We start from the raw sequence: 14587 nt of genomic DNA on the forward strand, positions 1-14587 counted from the left end.
GAAAAATTGGAAGTTCTTTAGTCTTTGTTGATGTCTATGTTGATGATGTCATTATAACTGGTACTGATATTATAGAGATTACTTCTTTGAAGAGTTCTCTCCATAATGAGTTCAAGATTAAGGATTTGGGAAGACTGCAATACTTCCTAGGTTTGGAGATTTTGTACAAAGATTCAGGAGTTATAATTTCTCAAAGAAAGTTTACTATTGACCTACTGTATGTGTAACATCCGGCAAATTGAAATAACTAAGAAGAGGCTTAGAATTTGAAAATTTTCATTTTTGGAAAGGATTTGAAAATCTGGAAAATTTTGGCCAAGTATGGAAAAGGTGAGTTTTTGGCCAACTTTGATTAGTCGTAACTTCTAGCTCATGATGAGTTAGAAGTATTTCCAGTTATGGTTGCATAGCCCTTGGAATGATATTTTCAACGCCACCGAGTTTGCTCAATTCTGAGTTCGTGTGAGTGAGATATGCCCTTTGAAAGTTGGGCAGTTGACAAGGAATCCGTCCGGAATTTAAGGGCATTTTGGTCTTTTCCCTAGCTATTTCTTTTGAGGATATATTGTTGTGTTAGGCTGATATATGGATCATTTTGTTCCATTTTAAGAGAGTGAAAGCTAGGGCTTGATCATGAATAAGAGAAGAAGAAGAGAAGAATGAGAGAAGAAGGAGAAGAAGAAGAGAAGAAAGAGGAGATCAACAAGATTCATCAAGATCATCGTGGATTTTCGTCGGGGGTGATCCCTATCAAGGTATGTGAGTAGTTAGTGTGGGTTGATCCCTTTTCCCCCCACACACCTAGCCCCTTTTTATTTATTGAGAAAGGATTGATTATGTTGTTGAAGTTGTTGGGTTGTGTTGGTATTGTTGTTGATTTTGATGTTGAGATTCTTGTTGATTTGGGACTTGTTTCTGGTTGTGTTTTGAGTTGTAATCTATGGTGTGTTGAGGGATATGATGATCCTTAGTGTTTGAGGTTGAAGCCCTTGGAGTAAGGGTGGTTTAGAGTTAAAGAAAAGAGGGAGAAAGTCGAGTTTTCTGGGCGAGGGGTTGGCGCGTCACGCCTACCAGCGCGCCCCAAAAGGGGTTCTGAATTTTCCCTCTTGGGGCGCCGCGCCTATCAGAGCGCCAGCAAGAACCCTCTGAATTTTTAGGGCTGGCGCTCCGCGCCTTGCAAAGCGCCAAGGACACCAAGTGATCCCTTTCATTTCCTACCTTCCCATGCATGTTCCTTGATAGTGTACCTATGTTTCCTAGTTGTTCCCAACACTTCAAGGTGCGTTTAAATATCAAGAACTCATCCATAACATGTGATTATGAAGTTAGTTCAAGCAAGTTTTTACTTCATTCTAAGGCTCAAGTTGCAAACTAAGTAAAGACTCTTAAGTTTCAAGTCAAGACAAGAGTTAAGTTGAGTTCATTTCTCAAAAGCTATTAGGGAACTATGTATTCCCAAAGAAGTTTCTAAATGTTTTTACATTTGAGTAAGAAAGGGATTTTGATTTCCAAAAGAGCCTTAGGGCTAGTTTTCAAGAAAAAGGAACATCGTTTCCAAGTGAGCCTTTGGGCTAGATTTTGAGTAATTATCTCATTTAAAGAAAGATGTGTTTAAAACACTTATGAGCTAAAAGTATTTTGGGAGTAGTATCGAGCACCGATTTGGGGACGCGAGTTCATATTAAACTCAACTCTCCATAAGAACCATGTAGCCAACATGGGAATTAACGGGTCATACTTTTTAGATAAACCCGTAAAGTTAAGCTAGTGGATCCACTCAGTAAAGTAGCTTCCTATATCAAGACCAGGTATAGGATGGTCCTAGGGCAACGTGAGGTAAAACGTTGTATCATTAGCTTCCTATATCACGGCAAGGTATAGGATGGTCCTCGGGCAACGTGAGGTAAAACGTTGTATCATTAGCTTCCTATATCACGGCAAGGTATAGGATGGTCCTCGGGCAACGTGAGGTAAAACGTTGTATCATTAGCTTCCTATATCACGGCAAGGTATAGGATGGTCCTCGGGCAACGTGAGGTAAAACGTTGTATCATTAGCTTCCTATATCACGGCAAGGTATAGGACGGTCCTCGGGCAACGTGAGGTAAAACGTTGTATCACCACTCATATTCATAGTGGTGGTTTGTCGGTTAGAGAAGCTCCCACAGTAGAAAGAGCATGGTTCCTCGAGGGTTCTGCTTAGTATGGATGGGGGGTATGGGACTTCATTCAAACATTGCACAAGTAGACCTTGAGAGGAAGCATGGTATTTTATGATATTATAAATATGATTTTTACGTCATGTTTTAAGAGTTTTACAAGCTATTTATATTGCATGTGTCTTATTGCCTTATATATTGAGTTCAGTTATTCATGAATTGAACAAAGCCAATGTAAGTGTTCTCTTGTACTCTTTTCAAGCTTAGTTGTGGTTTAACTTTCCAGCTCGCATACTCGTACATTTCATGTACTGATGCCAGTTGGCCTGCATCTTATGACAATGCAGACACAGGTACCTCGGATCAGCATCCAGTACGCCGTTGATCCAGTTGAGCACTCCAGAGTCAGTGGTGAGCCTCATTGCTTTCCGGAGGACTCAGATATTTTGTTCTTTTAGTTTGTGTTGTTAGGATGTTGCGGGGTCTGTCCCAACATCCATCTCAGTATGTTAGAGGCTTCATAGACAGTCAGTCAGTTAGTATTGACTCTCTCTTCTATGTATATATGTAAATATTCTATTTTGAGACTCAAGCTGCCTTTTGGCATATTATGCATCAGTTGGTTGTTTTATAACTTTTCATTGCATTGAGTTGTACTGTTGAGTTAAGTTTCCGTTGAGTTAAGAAAGGCAGGCTAAGGGTTCGCTTGGGGCCAGCAATGGTCTCCGAGTGCCGGTCCCGCCCAGGGTGTAGGCTCGGGGCGTGACAGTATGAGTTTGATTGTTCAGATTGCATACCTGTGTCATCACCTCTTGAGTCCACTGTTAAACTTAAGGCAGGTGAAAGTACATTGCTTACAGATCCCACATACTACAGAAAATTAGTAAGTAAGCTGAATTTTTTGACCAACACAAGGATGGACATAGCTTTCAGTGTCCAGCATCTCAGTCAATTCCTCCAAAATCCCAGAGAACCACATCTCAAGGCTGTTTATCATGTTCTGAGATACCTCAAGAATGACCCTTGTTTAGGGATACATTTGTCAAATAATGCAGATTGCTCAATCACTGCATATTGTGACTCAGACTGGGCAGCCTGCCTTGATACAAGAAAGTCAGTGAGTGGTTATGTTGTGCTCATGGGGGACAGTCCTGTGAGCTGGAAGTCTAAGAAACAAACGACCATATCTTTATCCTCAGCAGAAGCAGAGTATAGAGCTGTTGTTGGAGAATTGGTGTGGCTAGAAAGATTACTAATTGAGCTGAATTTACTATGTAAATTGCCCATATCTGTGTTTTGTGTCAGTCAGACAACTATTCACATATCAAAGAACCCTGTGTTTCATGAGAGAACAAAGCATATAGAGGTGGACTGTCATTTTTTTAGAGAAAAAATACAAGAAGGACTCATCACACTCCATCACATCTCAACAAATGATCAGCTAGCTGATGTACTGATTAAGGCACTGCCGAGTGCTAAACACTCCAACATTCTACACAAGCTGGTAGTGAACTACTCACTTTCAACTTGAGGGGGGGGGGGTGTTAAGATAAAGTTTATTCTAGGGCAATTAGTGTAATAAGTGTGATGAACTAAGTTGGTTAAGTTTGTTATTCATTTTATTCTTGTTGATGAGTTAGTTATTTTTTGTTGTTAGTTAGTTAGATTCTAGAACTTTCTTATTGTTGAGTTTGTATAAATACACTACATCTTCATGAAATGAAGTTCAATTTTCATTTCCCCAAATCACAACATTCTTCATTTCTCCTCAAAGCTTCAGATCAGCATAAATGGAGAATCAATATTCTCCATCAGTCTTCGTTTAACTCAACAATGTCATTATATTGGAAAGGAGCAACTGCTCCATCCTAATTATTCATAACAAAAACTAATTAACTATTAGAACTTAGAACACTAAAATCTAGCAATGGGTAAAAGAAACGAGTATTTTAATACTAATTAAATCTAGCCATGGTTGATTTCTAGGATTAAGAATTTGGATCTGATAATTATTGCTAGTTGTTGAGAACCGGAAATCTAGTTAAACACTCCACCTCCATATGATTTTAAACCTGTGTCTTCTTGTGGCGGCTAATTTGTTAATAATAAATTTTAAATATTTAATTTTGAATTACTTTTTTTTATATAATTTTTTTTTTTTATAGTCACACACATTAAAACTACAAATTTTTTCATAAAACTCATTATGAAGTGATGAACAGTGCTACATAAATTGAAATTGATAGAATGATAGAAAAGTAGCGGGATTGTGTGTTTTCTAAAGAAGATCTAATTTACATGGTGACAAAGAGCTAGGGAAAATAACAAATAAGAAAAGACTGATATTTTTATCAATCTGAAAACAAATGGTGAAATATGGATGAAATCAAAGAGATTAATTTCTCACCTGGTAATCTCCTAAAGCGACGTACGACTCAACAAAGGCCAGACATTGAATCTGATATTTAGTAAACATGAAAGCAACATATGACTCATCAAACACCAGACCTTAATTTTCCCTAATATAATAGACATCAACGTGTTTTAAATGTTCAAATGCTTTTATTGCTCGCCTTACTAACATGTTTTTAGCCTTTTTAATATTTTGTTTCTTCCTTCCATTTATTGCTTCCACACTAATAAATTAAGCGTCAAAATTATTTATTATAATCCTCAATTAAACTCCCCCTCACAAAATATAATGCTAAACTTTTATTATTATTATTTTAGTATTACCTTAATGTATGCAGGTATATATTTAACTATTTAAGTCTTACTTCGCTTATAGAATTATGGTTTAAAATTTATTTAGGAGATTAAAACTTGTTAGTAATGCAATTTCGATTATCTTAATAGAATATATTTTATATTATGGTTTAAAATTTATTTAACATAAATAGATGATCTTTTAGAATTTATTTATATTACATGCATTGAAATATGTTCAAAAAGTTATTATTACCTTTTTTAGAAAAATAAATAGATACAAAATAATTAATTATTATTAATAAAAAAATTATTCTTTTATTCTATTCATTTATTTCATTATAATATGTCATTAACTTATATGATCAATTAAAATTTTTGACCTTTTCGTCTATAAAATAATATTATTTCTTCTATTAAAAAAATTGTTACGCAGATTAAAAAGACGAAAAATATCATCATTTTAAAGAATTAAAAAAATAAAAAATAAAATAAAGAATGATAATGTAAGGATAGAATAGTAATATAAAAAAGTCAATGAGGATAACGGTGGAAAATTCTATTAGTTAAAAAATTTATGGGAAATTTTGACTTTTAAAAGCAAAGTTAGGGTGTAAATGAATTTAAAAAGTTAAATTAATTAGTTGCAGTGAAGTTAGTTGATGGTTAATTGGAGATTTGTTAAATATGTCTTGGTTGCGCAAAGCCGCAAACAAAGTACCTTATTTTTATTTGTTTAAAAGAAAAAACAGAGCTACATATAAGGCGTAAGAATACTATTGACAATCAATACAAGAGTATGTTTGGCATTATTGTTAAAAATTAATTACTTTTAGAAAAAAAAATTAGAATAGTTTTTTTTTAAAGTGCTTTTGAAAAAAAAAAAAAAACAAGTCGTGTTTGACTAATTTATTTGAAAAGTGATTTTTATAAGTAAATTGTGTTAGACTAATCTTTTTCAAAAAATGTTTTTGAGAGTTAAATTACGATAAGGTCAAGTATTAATGTACTTTAATATTAAAATTATTTTATAGAGAGAAACTAGTTTAAACATCTCTTACAAAAAAATTAAATTAAATATTCATATTCAAATTTTCAACCAATATTATACATTTTTTTGGAGGGTTGAAATCTTTGCATCTCCAACCCTACCCTCTCTTATTTTTTCAGATAACCAACTCCAACTAAATTCTTTATTTTACTTTCTAAAAAGAATATTTTTCTCTCTCCTCAATATTATATTATTATTTCTATTTCACTTTTATTTTCTTATTTCGTAATATAAATCTTTTCTTTCTTCTAAATAAATACACTATATAATTTTCACGTAATACAAAATTTTATTTTTTCAAATTTTTTATTTAATATAAAATTATATTTTATTCTAAATTTCTAAAGAACAACTACGAATAATTGAAAAAAAAAATCAACAAGCACAACCGCAACAATTCTTTGGATCATCCACTTATTTTTTCCCCATCTATTGGTAAATCTAAAAAATAATCTATCGGATTACTAAATTATTGTTGTGATTTTTAAAATTATCATGTTATGTATTGTTTTATTGTATTTAAATTATTATGTTATGTATTATATTTTTAAATTAAAATTTAATCATTTTAATTTTGTATATTCTTCATAGTGAAAATTAATAATAATATAAAATTATATCACTTAAAGTGACAAAAAAATTTTAAAAAAAATTTAAAGTATTATTAATTTGGGACGAAAGTAGTATATATTAAATAATATATTTTTAAAAATGTTATATTACATTTAAAAATAATTACGAATATTAGAGATTTAATTAATGGACTTATATGATTAATAATATATTAATTACAAATGTTGTATAATAGAAATAATATTATTATAGTCAAAAAGTAAAATAGAGAGTGTGAATAATAGTTCTCCAAATTTGAAGAACTTCTATTCACCTCTTTATAATTGAAGACTAGAGGGTGAAATAGAGAGTGGTTGGAGAGGGAATTCTCTATTTTACTCTCCAAATATAGAAAATGGAGAGTAAAATAGAGAGCGGTTGGAGATGGTCAATTGTTATTTTTTTTTCTTCTTTCTAATCTTGCAAAAACATTGTTCTTACCTTTTTTTCTAATTCTGTAAAACAATACGTAAAATAATAAATAAAATAATAATACATAAACTAAAACAAAATATAAAACTTATTATTTAAAAACAAAAAATAAAATTATTAAATGAAACTTAACCAAACATATGAGATATTTTTTTTTTTTTTTGAAATGATGAGATATGTTAATTAATTAACAAGAGATATATTGGTTGGTGTATATATATATAGTCTTGAAAAATAATAATTTTCTCCTTTTACTTTTTTTACGAAGTAGAATCTTTTAGCTTCTTTCTAATAGTAGAAAAACTACGTTTGCTTCAATTTAAAAAGAGTTTTGCAGGTTTGCCAAACAGTTAATTTTTTAATAAAAATATTATTTTTTTTACTCAAAATAAGTGAAGCTCCCAACAACAATATCAAACAGGCTATAAATCTCTAACCCAAACTAATTCAATACTATTAAACCTAATTCATGGGTCAATATAGTCAATACGTACAATCATTTATTAAAGAAGACAAACTCACAACAAACCTGTATAAAGGGAAATTAAATCTGAAAATGAAAGGACTTGATTGCTTATTATATATACTAATAATCAGTGGTCTCACTACCAGAACATAAATAACTTTTAAAACATCCTTAAATCAAGATGTCTGAAATTGTTCCACAAAATGGAGAGGTTTTTTTGACGTGGGAAGATTTGTGGGTGACGGCTTCAAGCTTGAAAGATGGTAACAAAGCCATTCTTAAAGGTTTAACAGGCTATGCAAGGCCTGGTGAGCTCTTGGCTATCATGGGCCCTTCTGGCTGTGGCAAATCTACACTTCTCGACACAATTGCCGGTATATATATATTTCACCACCTAGATTTAATATATACTACTCGACCAAAACATTAAAAAAAACTTTTAATAATGTCTGTATATAGAAGTTAAACTCCAGAAACAACCCCACCCAAGCAAACTATTTTGATTAGCTATTTATTTATGTTATTAGGGAGATTGGGATCGAGCACAAGGCAGAGTGGAGATATTATAATCAATGGTCGCAAACAAACACTGGCTTATGGAACCTCTGTGAGTAAAATTTAAGAATCAATTAATTACTTAGCTTGGAACATAATTATTGCTCTAATATAACACGATGATAAGTATGTATTACTCCTTTGTGATACAATATTCAAAAGAAAAATGTGCATGGATTTTGAATTTAGGAACATGTATGTTATAAACATGTACATGGCTTCTTCGATAAAATAGAGGCAATTAAGAAAGTATAAAGGGGAGAGGGTTTGATATGTCTCTCAACTTTGTGATTTAGAATTGATATATCTCTCGTTATAATAAAGATGGTTTTGCATATGGTTCCGTTACACAAATGACCCAGATGTACATTTACCGTAACATAAGTGACCCGGATATACCTTTTCGTCTAGTGAAAGGTAGTGAAAAAATTAATTTTAAATTATTTTATTTTTGTAAATATCTCCTTTATAGATCTTTTTTTTTTTTGTCGTTATTTGATTTTCTTAATTTTATTTCATTTTTAATGTAAAAATATGAAGAAAAAAAGAAGAAGTGTGAATGGAAAAAGAAAAAAAAAAGAAACAAATAAAAAAGTAAGAAAAAAAATTAAGACTAGTTTTTTGTGTGGATATATTGTAATTTATTTTTTGTATCTATAGAAAAGTTAGAGCATTTATGATATATTTTACAAGAAGATGAGTGAAATATAAATTTGAACATCAAAATAATAAACTTAAATTATTTGTTAAATTAAAGAAGACAAAAAAAAAAAATGTTTGAACAGAATAAAAAAATACCTCCTAAAATTGTGAAAAGATCAAATATATACCTAGATGAATTTTATTTTTGTAATAAAAAATAAATTAAAAATATACTTTTCCACTTTCAATAGATGAATAAAGGTTTATCTAGGTAATTTATATAACGGCAAAAGTATATATGTAAGTAACATTTAGAGTTAATATCAGTAAAGATCACTCAATTTTGAGAATTTATCTAGCAAATCATTAAACTTTGTTTTGTATCAATAAAATCACTTAACTTTGATTTTTATATCAATAAAATCACTCAATTAAATTTTACACCAAAAAATCTAATATGGCAAAATAAAATATTTGTTTTATGCCATATAAATATAAACCCCACAAATAAATAAAATTAATTTTTTTTAATGAGTATATCAGCTCAAAACAGGCTACAGCACAAAATATTTTGATCTTTCTGCTCGAGAAAAGAAATCAGATTTTCTTTTGTAGGTTAGAGTATTTGAGACATAATTAATCCTGGAATTTACTAGAACGCAAAAAACAAATTTAGCTTTGTAAAAAGAGGAGCAAATTGTTACTCATTAATTATATATATACAGTGCCACATCCGTTTGTAGTAACATTATTACTATAATTTGATACAATCAGGCCTATGTGACTCAAGAAGATACTCTAATGGCAACTCTCACAGTAAAAGAAGCTGTATACTACTCTGCTGAACTCCAACTCCCAAATTCCATGCCAAAATCAGAGAAAAAACAAATAGCAGACATGACTATGAAGGAAATGGGATTGCAGGATGCAATGGAAACAAGAATTGGAGGATGGATTGGAAAAGGAATTAGCGGAGGACAAAAAAGGAGAGTCAGTATATGCTTAGAGATTTTAACGCGCCCAAAACTTCTCTTTCTTGATGAACCAACTAGTGGACTTGATAGCGCCGCGTCTTATTATGTCATGAAAACAATTGCAAGCCAATGTCAGGGGAGAACAATTATTGCCTCAATTCATCAACCTAGCACTGAAGTTTTCAGTCTATTTCATTCTTTATGTCTTTTGTCTTCTGGAAGAACTGTCTACTTTGGCCCTGCTAGTGCAGCAATTGAGGTGAGCATATTATTTGAATTTTTTGAAATGACTAAGTTAATCAATCAATAATGAATGAGTTGCTGCTGCAGTTTTTTGCATTGAGTGGTTATCCTTGCCCGACGCTCCAGAATCCATCTGATCATTTTCTCAAAACAATTAACAGTGATTTTGATCAGGTATGAAACTAATTTTGTTGTTAGAATACTCGTATTTTTTGCCCATTGCTTAAATGAAACTTTTTGTCTAGGACATTGAAGAAGGTCCAACTAGTAGGAAATCAACAGAAGAGGTGATTAATATCCTGATAAAGTCGTATAGTGATTCTGATAAGTACAGAGCAGTTCAAAGTCAAGTTGCTGAAATCTGCAAACAGGTGAAAAAAACAAACTCTGTTTCAATTGATTATTAATAGGTGAAGGAAGCTACATGTACATATATAAATCGTTGAAATAAGAATCCCCTTATTTAAAATCCTCAAAATCGTATACAGGAAGGTGAAGTACTGGAGAAAAGAAGCCGTGCCAGCTTCACAACTCAAAGCCTTGTTTTGACAAAAAGGTCATTTGTGAACATGTCCCGTGATCTTGGTTACTACTGGCTGCGCTTAGGTGTTTATATTGTAATAGCTGTAGGTCTTGGCACTATCTACTATGATGTTGGCTTTTCTTACACTTCGATTCAGGTAAATGACATGTATTTAATTTCTTCTTGAACCTGGCGTTTTAAACTGGCCGATTAATTATTTACTCTTTAATTAATTACATGGTGAAAATAGTCAAGAGGTTCCATGCTTATGTTTGTGGCGACATTCATCACTTTTATGGCGATTGGTGGATTCTCCTCTTTTGTGGAAGAACTCAAGGTAAAATACATTTGGTGTTTCACACATTTTCTTCCTTCTTTCTTGATCTCATGATGTGCTAATTAATGTATGCTAGGTATTTCAACGAGAGAAACTAAACGGTCATTATGGTTCTGGTTCATTTGTCATTGCCAATACACTTTCTGCTCTGCCATACTTGGTATTGGTATCTTTTATCCCAGGAGCTATCGCGTATTTCCTCACTGGACTACAAGGTGGATTCGAGCATTTCATGTGCTTTGCACTAGTCCTCTTCACGTGTATGATGTTAGTTGAGAGCCTAATGATGATTGTAGCAAGCATTGTGCCTAATTTTCTCATGGGATTAATAAGTGGAGCAGGAATACAAGCACTTATGTGCTTAAGTGGAGGATTCTTTCGATTACCAAATGATTTGCCTAGGGTATTCTGGAAGTACCCTTTACACTACGTTGCATTTCATAAGTATGCTTACCAAGGGCTGTTCAAGAACGAGTTTGAAGGACTAAAAATTCATGACGAGAACATGAAAGGTTTGATCAAAGGGGAAGATATTCTGAAATATAAATGGGAAATGGATATAGATTACTCAAAGTGGGTGGATCTTGCCATTTTACTGGGGATGATAATTTTATACAGGCTATTGTTCTTGCTGTTTGTCAAGGCTGGTGAAAAGGTTAAGCCAGCTGTAAGAGCAATCATGTCTAACTCACCTAAACAAATCAATTCAGCAGAAACACCTTTGCATGAATTTTCTGCTTAATTAAATTATTTACAATATAGGTGTTCATGTTATTTACAATGTAGTTGCTTTCCTTGTATAATTTGCTAATTTCACCATGTAATAAGTCGTACCTTTTAAATTATATCTCCTATTGAAGCTAATCTACATTTAAATCAACCTTATAGCTAGCAAACTCATCATCAAGAATATGTTTCAACCCAATGATGTAATGAAGAGATCGAGAGCGTACATTAATTGTTCAATATATATATGCTTTCAAATAAGTCTTGCCTCTCTTCATCTTTATGTCTAAAAAAACCTTGGAAACTAAACCTTTTTTTTATATAACCAAAGATTAATATAGAAAATGTACATATAGCTAGAGAGAAAACATCACATAATTGTGCAACTATTTGGATTCTCATAGCTATGTTGGTAACCATAATCACCCGTTGGAGGAAAATAGGATGTTGGTGGTTCACCGTGGTACCCCAACAAAGGGGGTGGTTGTCCGCGGTGGTGCCCCATTCACATTGGCGGATGCAATGACGTAGAGTATGATCCTCATGAAAGTCATTCAAAGGGTCACGAAAATTCATTCTATAGCCCATATAAGGGCTCTGGTCCCCTCTCTGCATTCTCGAGAACCGGTCCAAGTTATCATTCCAGTAATAGTTTCTGACGTGCGATGGGGGTCGTGGTGGCTGATGACATGCCCATAACGATGGTGATATTGGTGGTGGTAATGGATCTTCGCGAAAATTATAGCTATCATGTTGACATGCTTCTACAACGTTTTCACCGTGTGGTCTTGGTGTTGGTGGACAAGGCTTGCTTCTCCGCGGACGAATCATGTCAGGGTCCATTGAAGAATGATTCCACACTCTACGGGAAGTATTACTATTATTAGTAGTCAGTATAATCACACAAGTGAGAGTTACTAACAAAGAAGGAATATTATTACCTAATGTACTTGCTGCTAATGAAAAGGTAGTGGAAGAGGGCGAATGAATGTACAAGGCTATTCAGGAAACTAGGGTTTATTATGAAATATAAAATATTAATGGAGGTTTTAAACCCTCTTTAACAGTAATACTTAGTTATAAATTTCTTACTTATTTTATTTTTTTCATTAATAGAGAACTAGGGATATTAAATACTACTGGTACTTATTCTTTTTTAAACCTGTTCTTCTTTTTCCTTTATGGTCATGTGCAATTGTGTTTGCTAATAAAAAAGAAAAAGGCGACTTCATTTGTATTTACTATTTTAACTTAAAATACACATAGGAAGGATTAAAAGGCGAATAACATTTCGTTAATAAGTGTTTTTCATACTTTTAATATAACAAATTTTAGTGTATTTGTCTCACAGGTCACAAGTGATTGTGAAATAGCAATGGACATTAAAATAGATATATACAACATTCATTTAAGAGGGACTACATGATTACCCTCTTTAACTAAGGCACTATTTTAAAAAAGACAAACTTTGCGAAGGTCCTAAACCTATTTCGTGCTTACTCCATTTTAAAAAGCAATATCCACAAATATCAAATCTTATTTTTTTAAAAATAAAAAATATGTGTCAATTAAATAGGTTCACATAATTGAATAAAGCCAATAGTACAAAAAAATGGGTAAAACTTACCCGCATCGGATGTATACATCAAGCCAATACATGCATGTCATGTGTTTAAATTTATAGTTCATTTTACTTAACCATAATTAATTAACATGTGTTTTACTTCATTAAATCATGTGATAATAAAAATTGCATTAATTTGATGTATACATCCGGTGCGGGTAAGTTTTTTCACAAAAATAGTAGATTGAAGGGGATCATGTTGACAATGAACAAGCCAATTTTTTTAATTTTCTGCATCTCTAATAACGTACAAAAAAAAGAAGCTATACATAGTAAATGCTATATATGGTACATATTATATATGGTAATATAATTAAAGAAGATTCTAAACTAATAATAATGTATATTCCACCTTCTAATCAATCAATTATAATTAAAGTTATATATGATAAATATAGATTGTACTAATTAATGGTGATTAATGATTAACAAGACGGGAGGGAAAATATCCCACATATAAGTAGAGGCAGCTATTTAATATTTGTCTGGATTGAGAAATTAACGAATGGTGAAATATAAATGAAAGCAACATATATGATTTATCAAAAGTGAGAAGATGTGGCAATTGATTGACACAACACTTTGACCAGAATAATTGTTTTTTTACTCAAGACGCGTATATTAATAGGGGTGGCAAATGAGTGGTTTGGATCGGATTTGGATGAATTTAATATGGATTGAGTTAAAATGGATTGGATCACAAGTAACCCATATAAAATATGGGTAAATATAAATTTGATCAAATATGGTTTGGATAAAATGGTTATAACCCACTTTAATTTCTTAAAGCCAAAAAATATTAAATCAAATCTAAATTGTTAATACCTCAACCCCTACCATCCCATCCTACCCCTACCACCCACCCAAAAAAATAATTCAAAAAGACTATTTCTTGTACAAAAAAAATAAATTGGCAACTCATACCCCCACCTGCCCCACCCCCAAAAAAATTTAAAATTTTTTTTTTCAGAAAAATAATAATTTTAAATTTTTTTTAAAAAAATATTATTTTTTTTTGCCAACCCTACCCCCACCCCTGTACTCCCACGTCCCCCCACCCCAAAAAAAATAAATTAAAAAAGGCTTTTTTTGATAGCACAATTTAGAATTTTGAGTAGAAGTGAGAAGTGAGTGATCTATTATGGGTCTATATGGATACTCATATTTTACCCATTTTGACCATATTTGTAGGAACTCTTAAAATAGCTTGAAGCCCATATTTACCCAATTAAAATAGAGTAATATTCACATATAGCAAACATAAAAATCATATTTATATGTTATAACTATAGTTTGCATAATTGCGCTCCATAGCAGATTTTATGCTTGCTATGGAGCTTTTGATTTGTATAATTCGTTATAAACATCCAATTTTTATACAAATTGTTCAGTTTTGTATAAATTCATTTATACTTTGTAATTTGTATAATAAGATCTGTATTTGTATAATTATAAGTGTATAAGACGAAAATGTATGTATTAGTATTTGTATATACATTTTTCTCTCGCTTTATACAAACACAAACGCATTTTATAC

At 31.8% G+C, this 14587-nt stretch overlaps 2 protein-coding genes across 2 annotated transcripts in view; one reads left to right on the forward strand and one right to left on the reverse strand.

Annotated features, from left to right (window-relative positions):
* Positions 1-7564: 7564 nt before the first annotated feature.
* LOC102602737 (ABC transporter G family member 11-like) lies at positions 7565-11559 on the forward strand. The gene is made up of 8 exons (XM_006351699.2): positions 7565-7800; positions 7954-8033; positions 9398-9856; positions 9928-10014; positions 10086-10211; positions 10329-10520; positions 10614-10700; positions 10777-11559. Exons 1-8 carry the CDS (start codon positions 7608-7610, stop codon positions 11440-11442), a joined length of 1890 nt encoding a protein of 629 aa, XP_006351761.1. The 5' UTR covers positions 7565-7607; the 3' UTR covers positions 11443-11559.
* A 28-nt stretch (positions 11560-11587) lies between these two features.
* The window catches only part of LOC102603408 (uncharacterized), a 12341-nt gene continuing 9341 nt past the window's right edge, over positions 11588-14587 (reverse strand). The window contains exon 3 of the mRNA XM_015310648.1: positions 11588-12288. Within this exon, the coding sequence (XP_015166134.1) occupies positions 11655-12269 (615 nt within the window). The 5' untranslated portion in view covers positions 12270-12288 and the 3' untranslated portion in view covers positions 11588-11654. The remainder of the gene's footprint in view (positions 12289-14587) is intronic.

Source organism: Solanum tuberosum, unplaced genomic scaffold (assembly GCF_000226075.1).
Source record: "Solanum tuberosum cultivar DM 1-3 516 R44 unplaced genomic scaffold, SolTub_3.0 scf00136, whole genome shotgun sequence".
In the NCBI taxonomy this organism is placed as follows: Eukaryota; Viridiplantae; Streptophyta; class Magnoliopsida; order Solanales; family Solanaceae; genus Solanum; species Solanum tuberosum.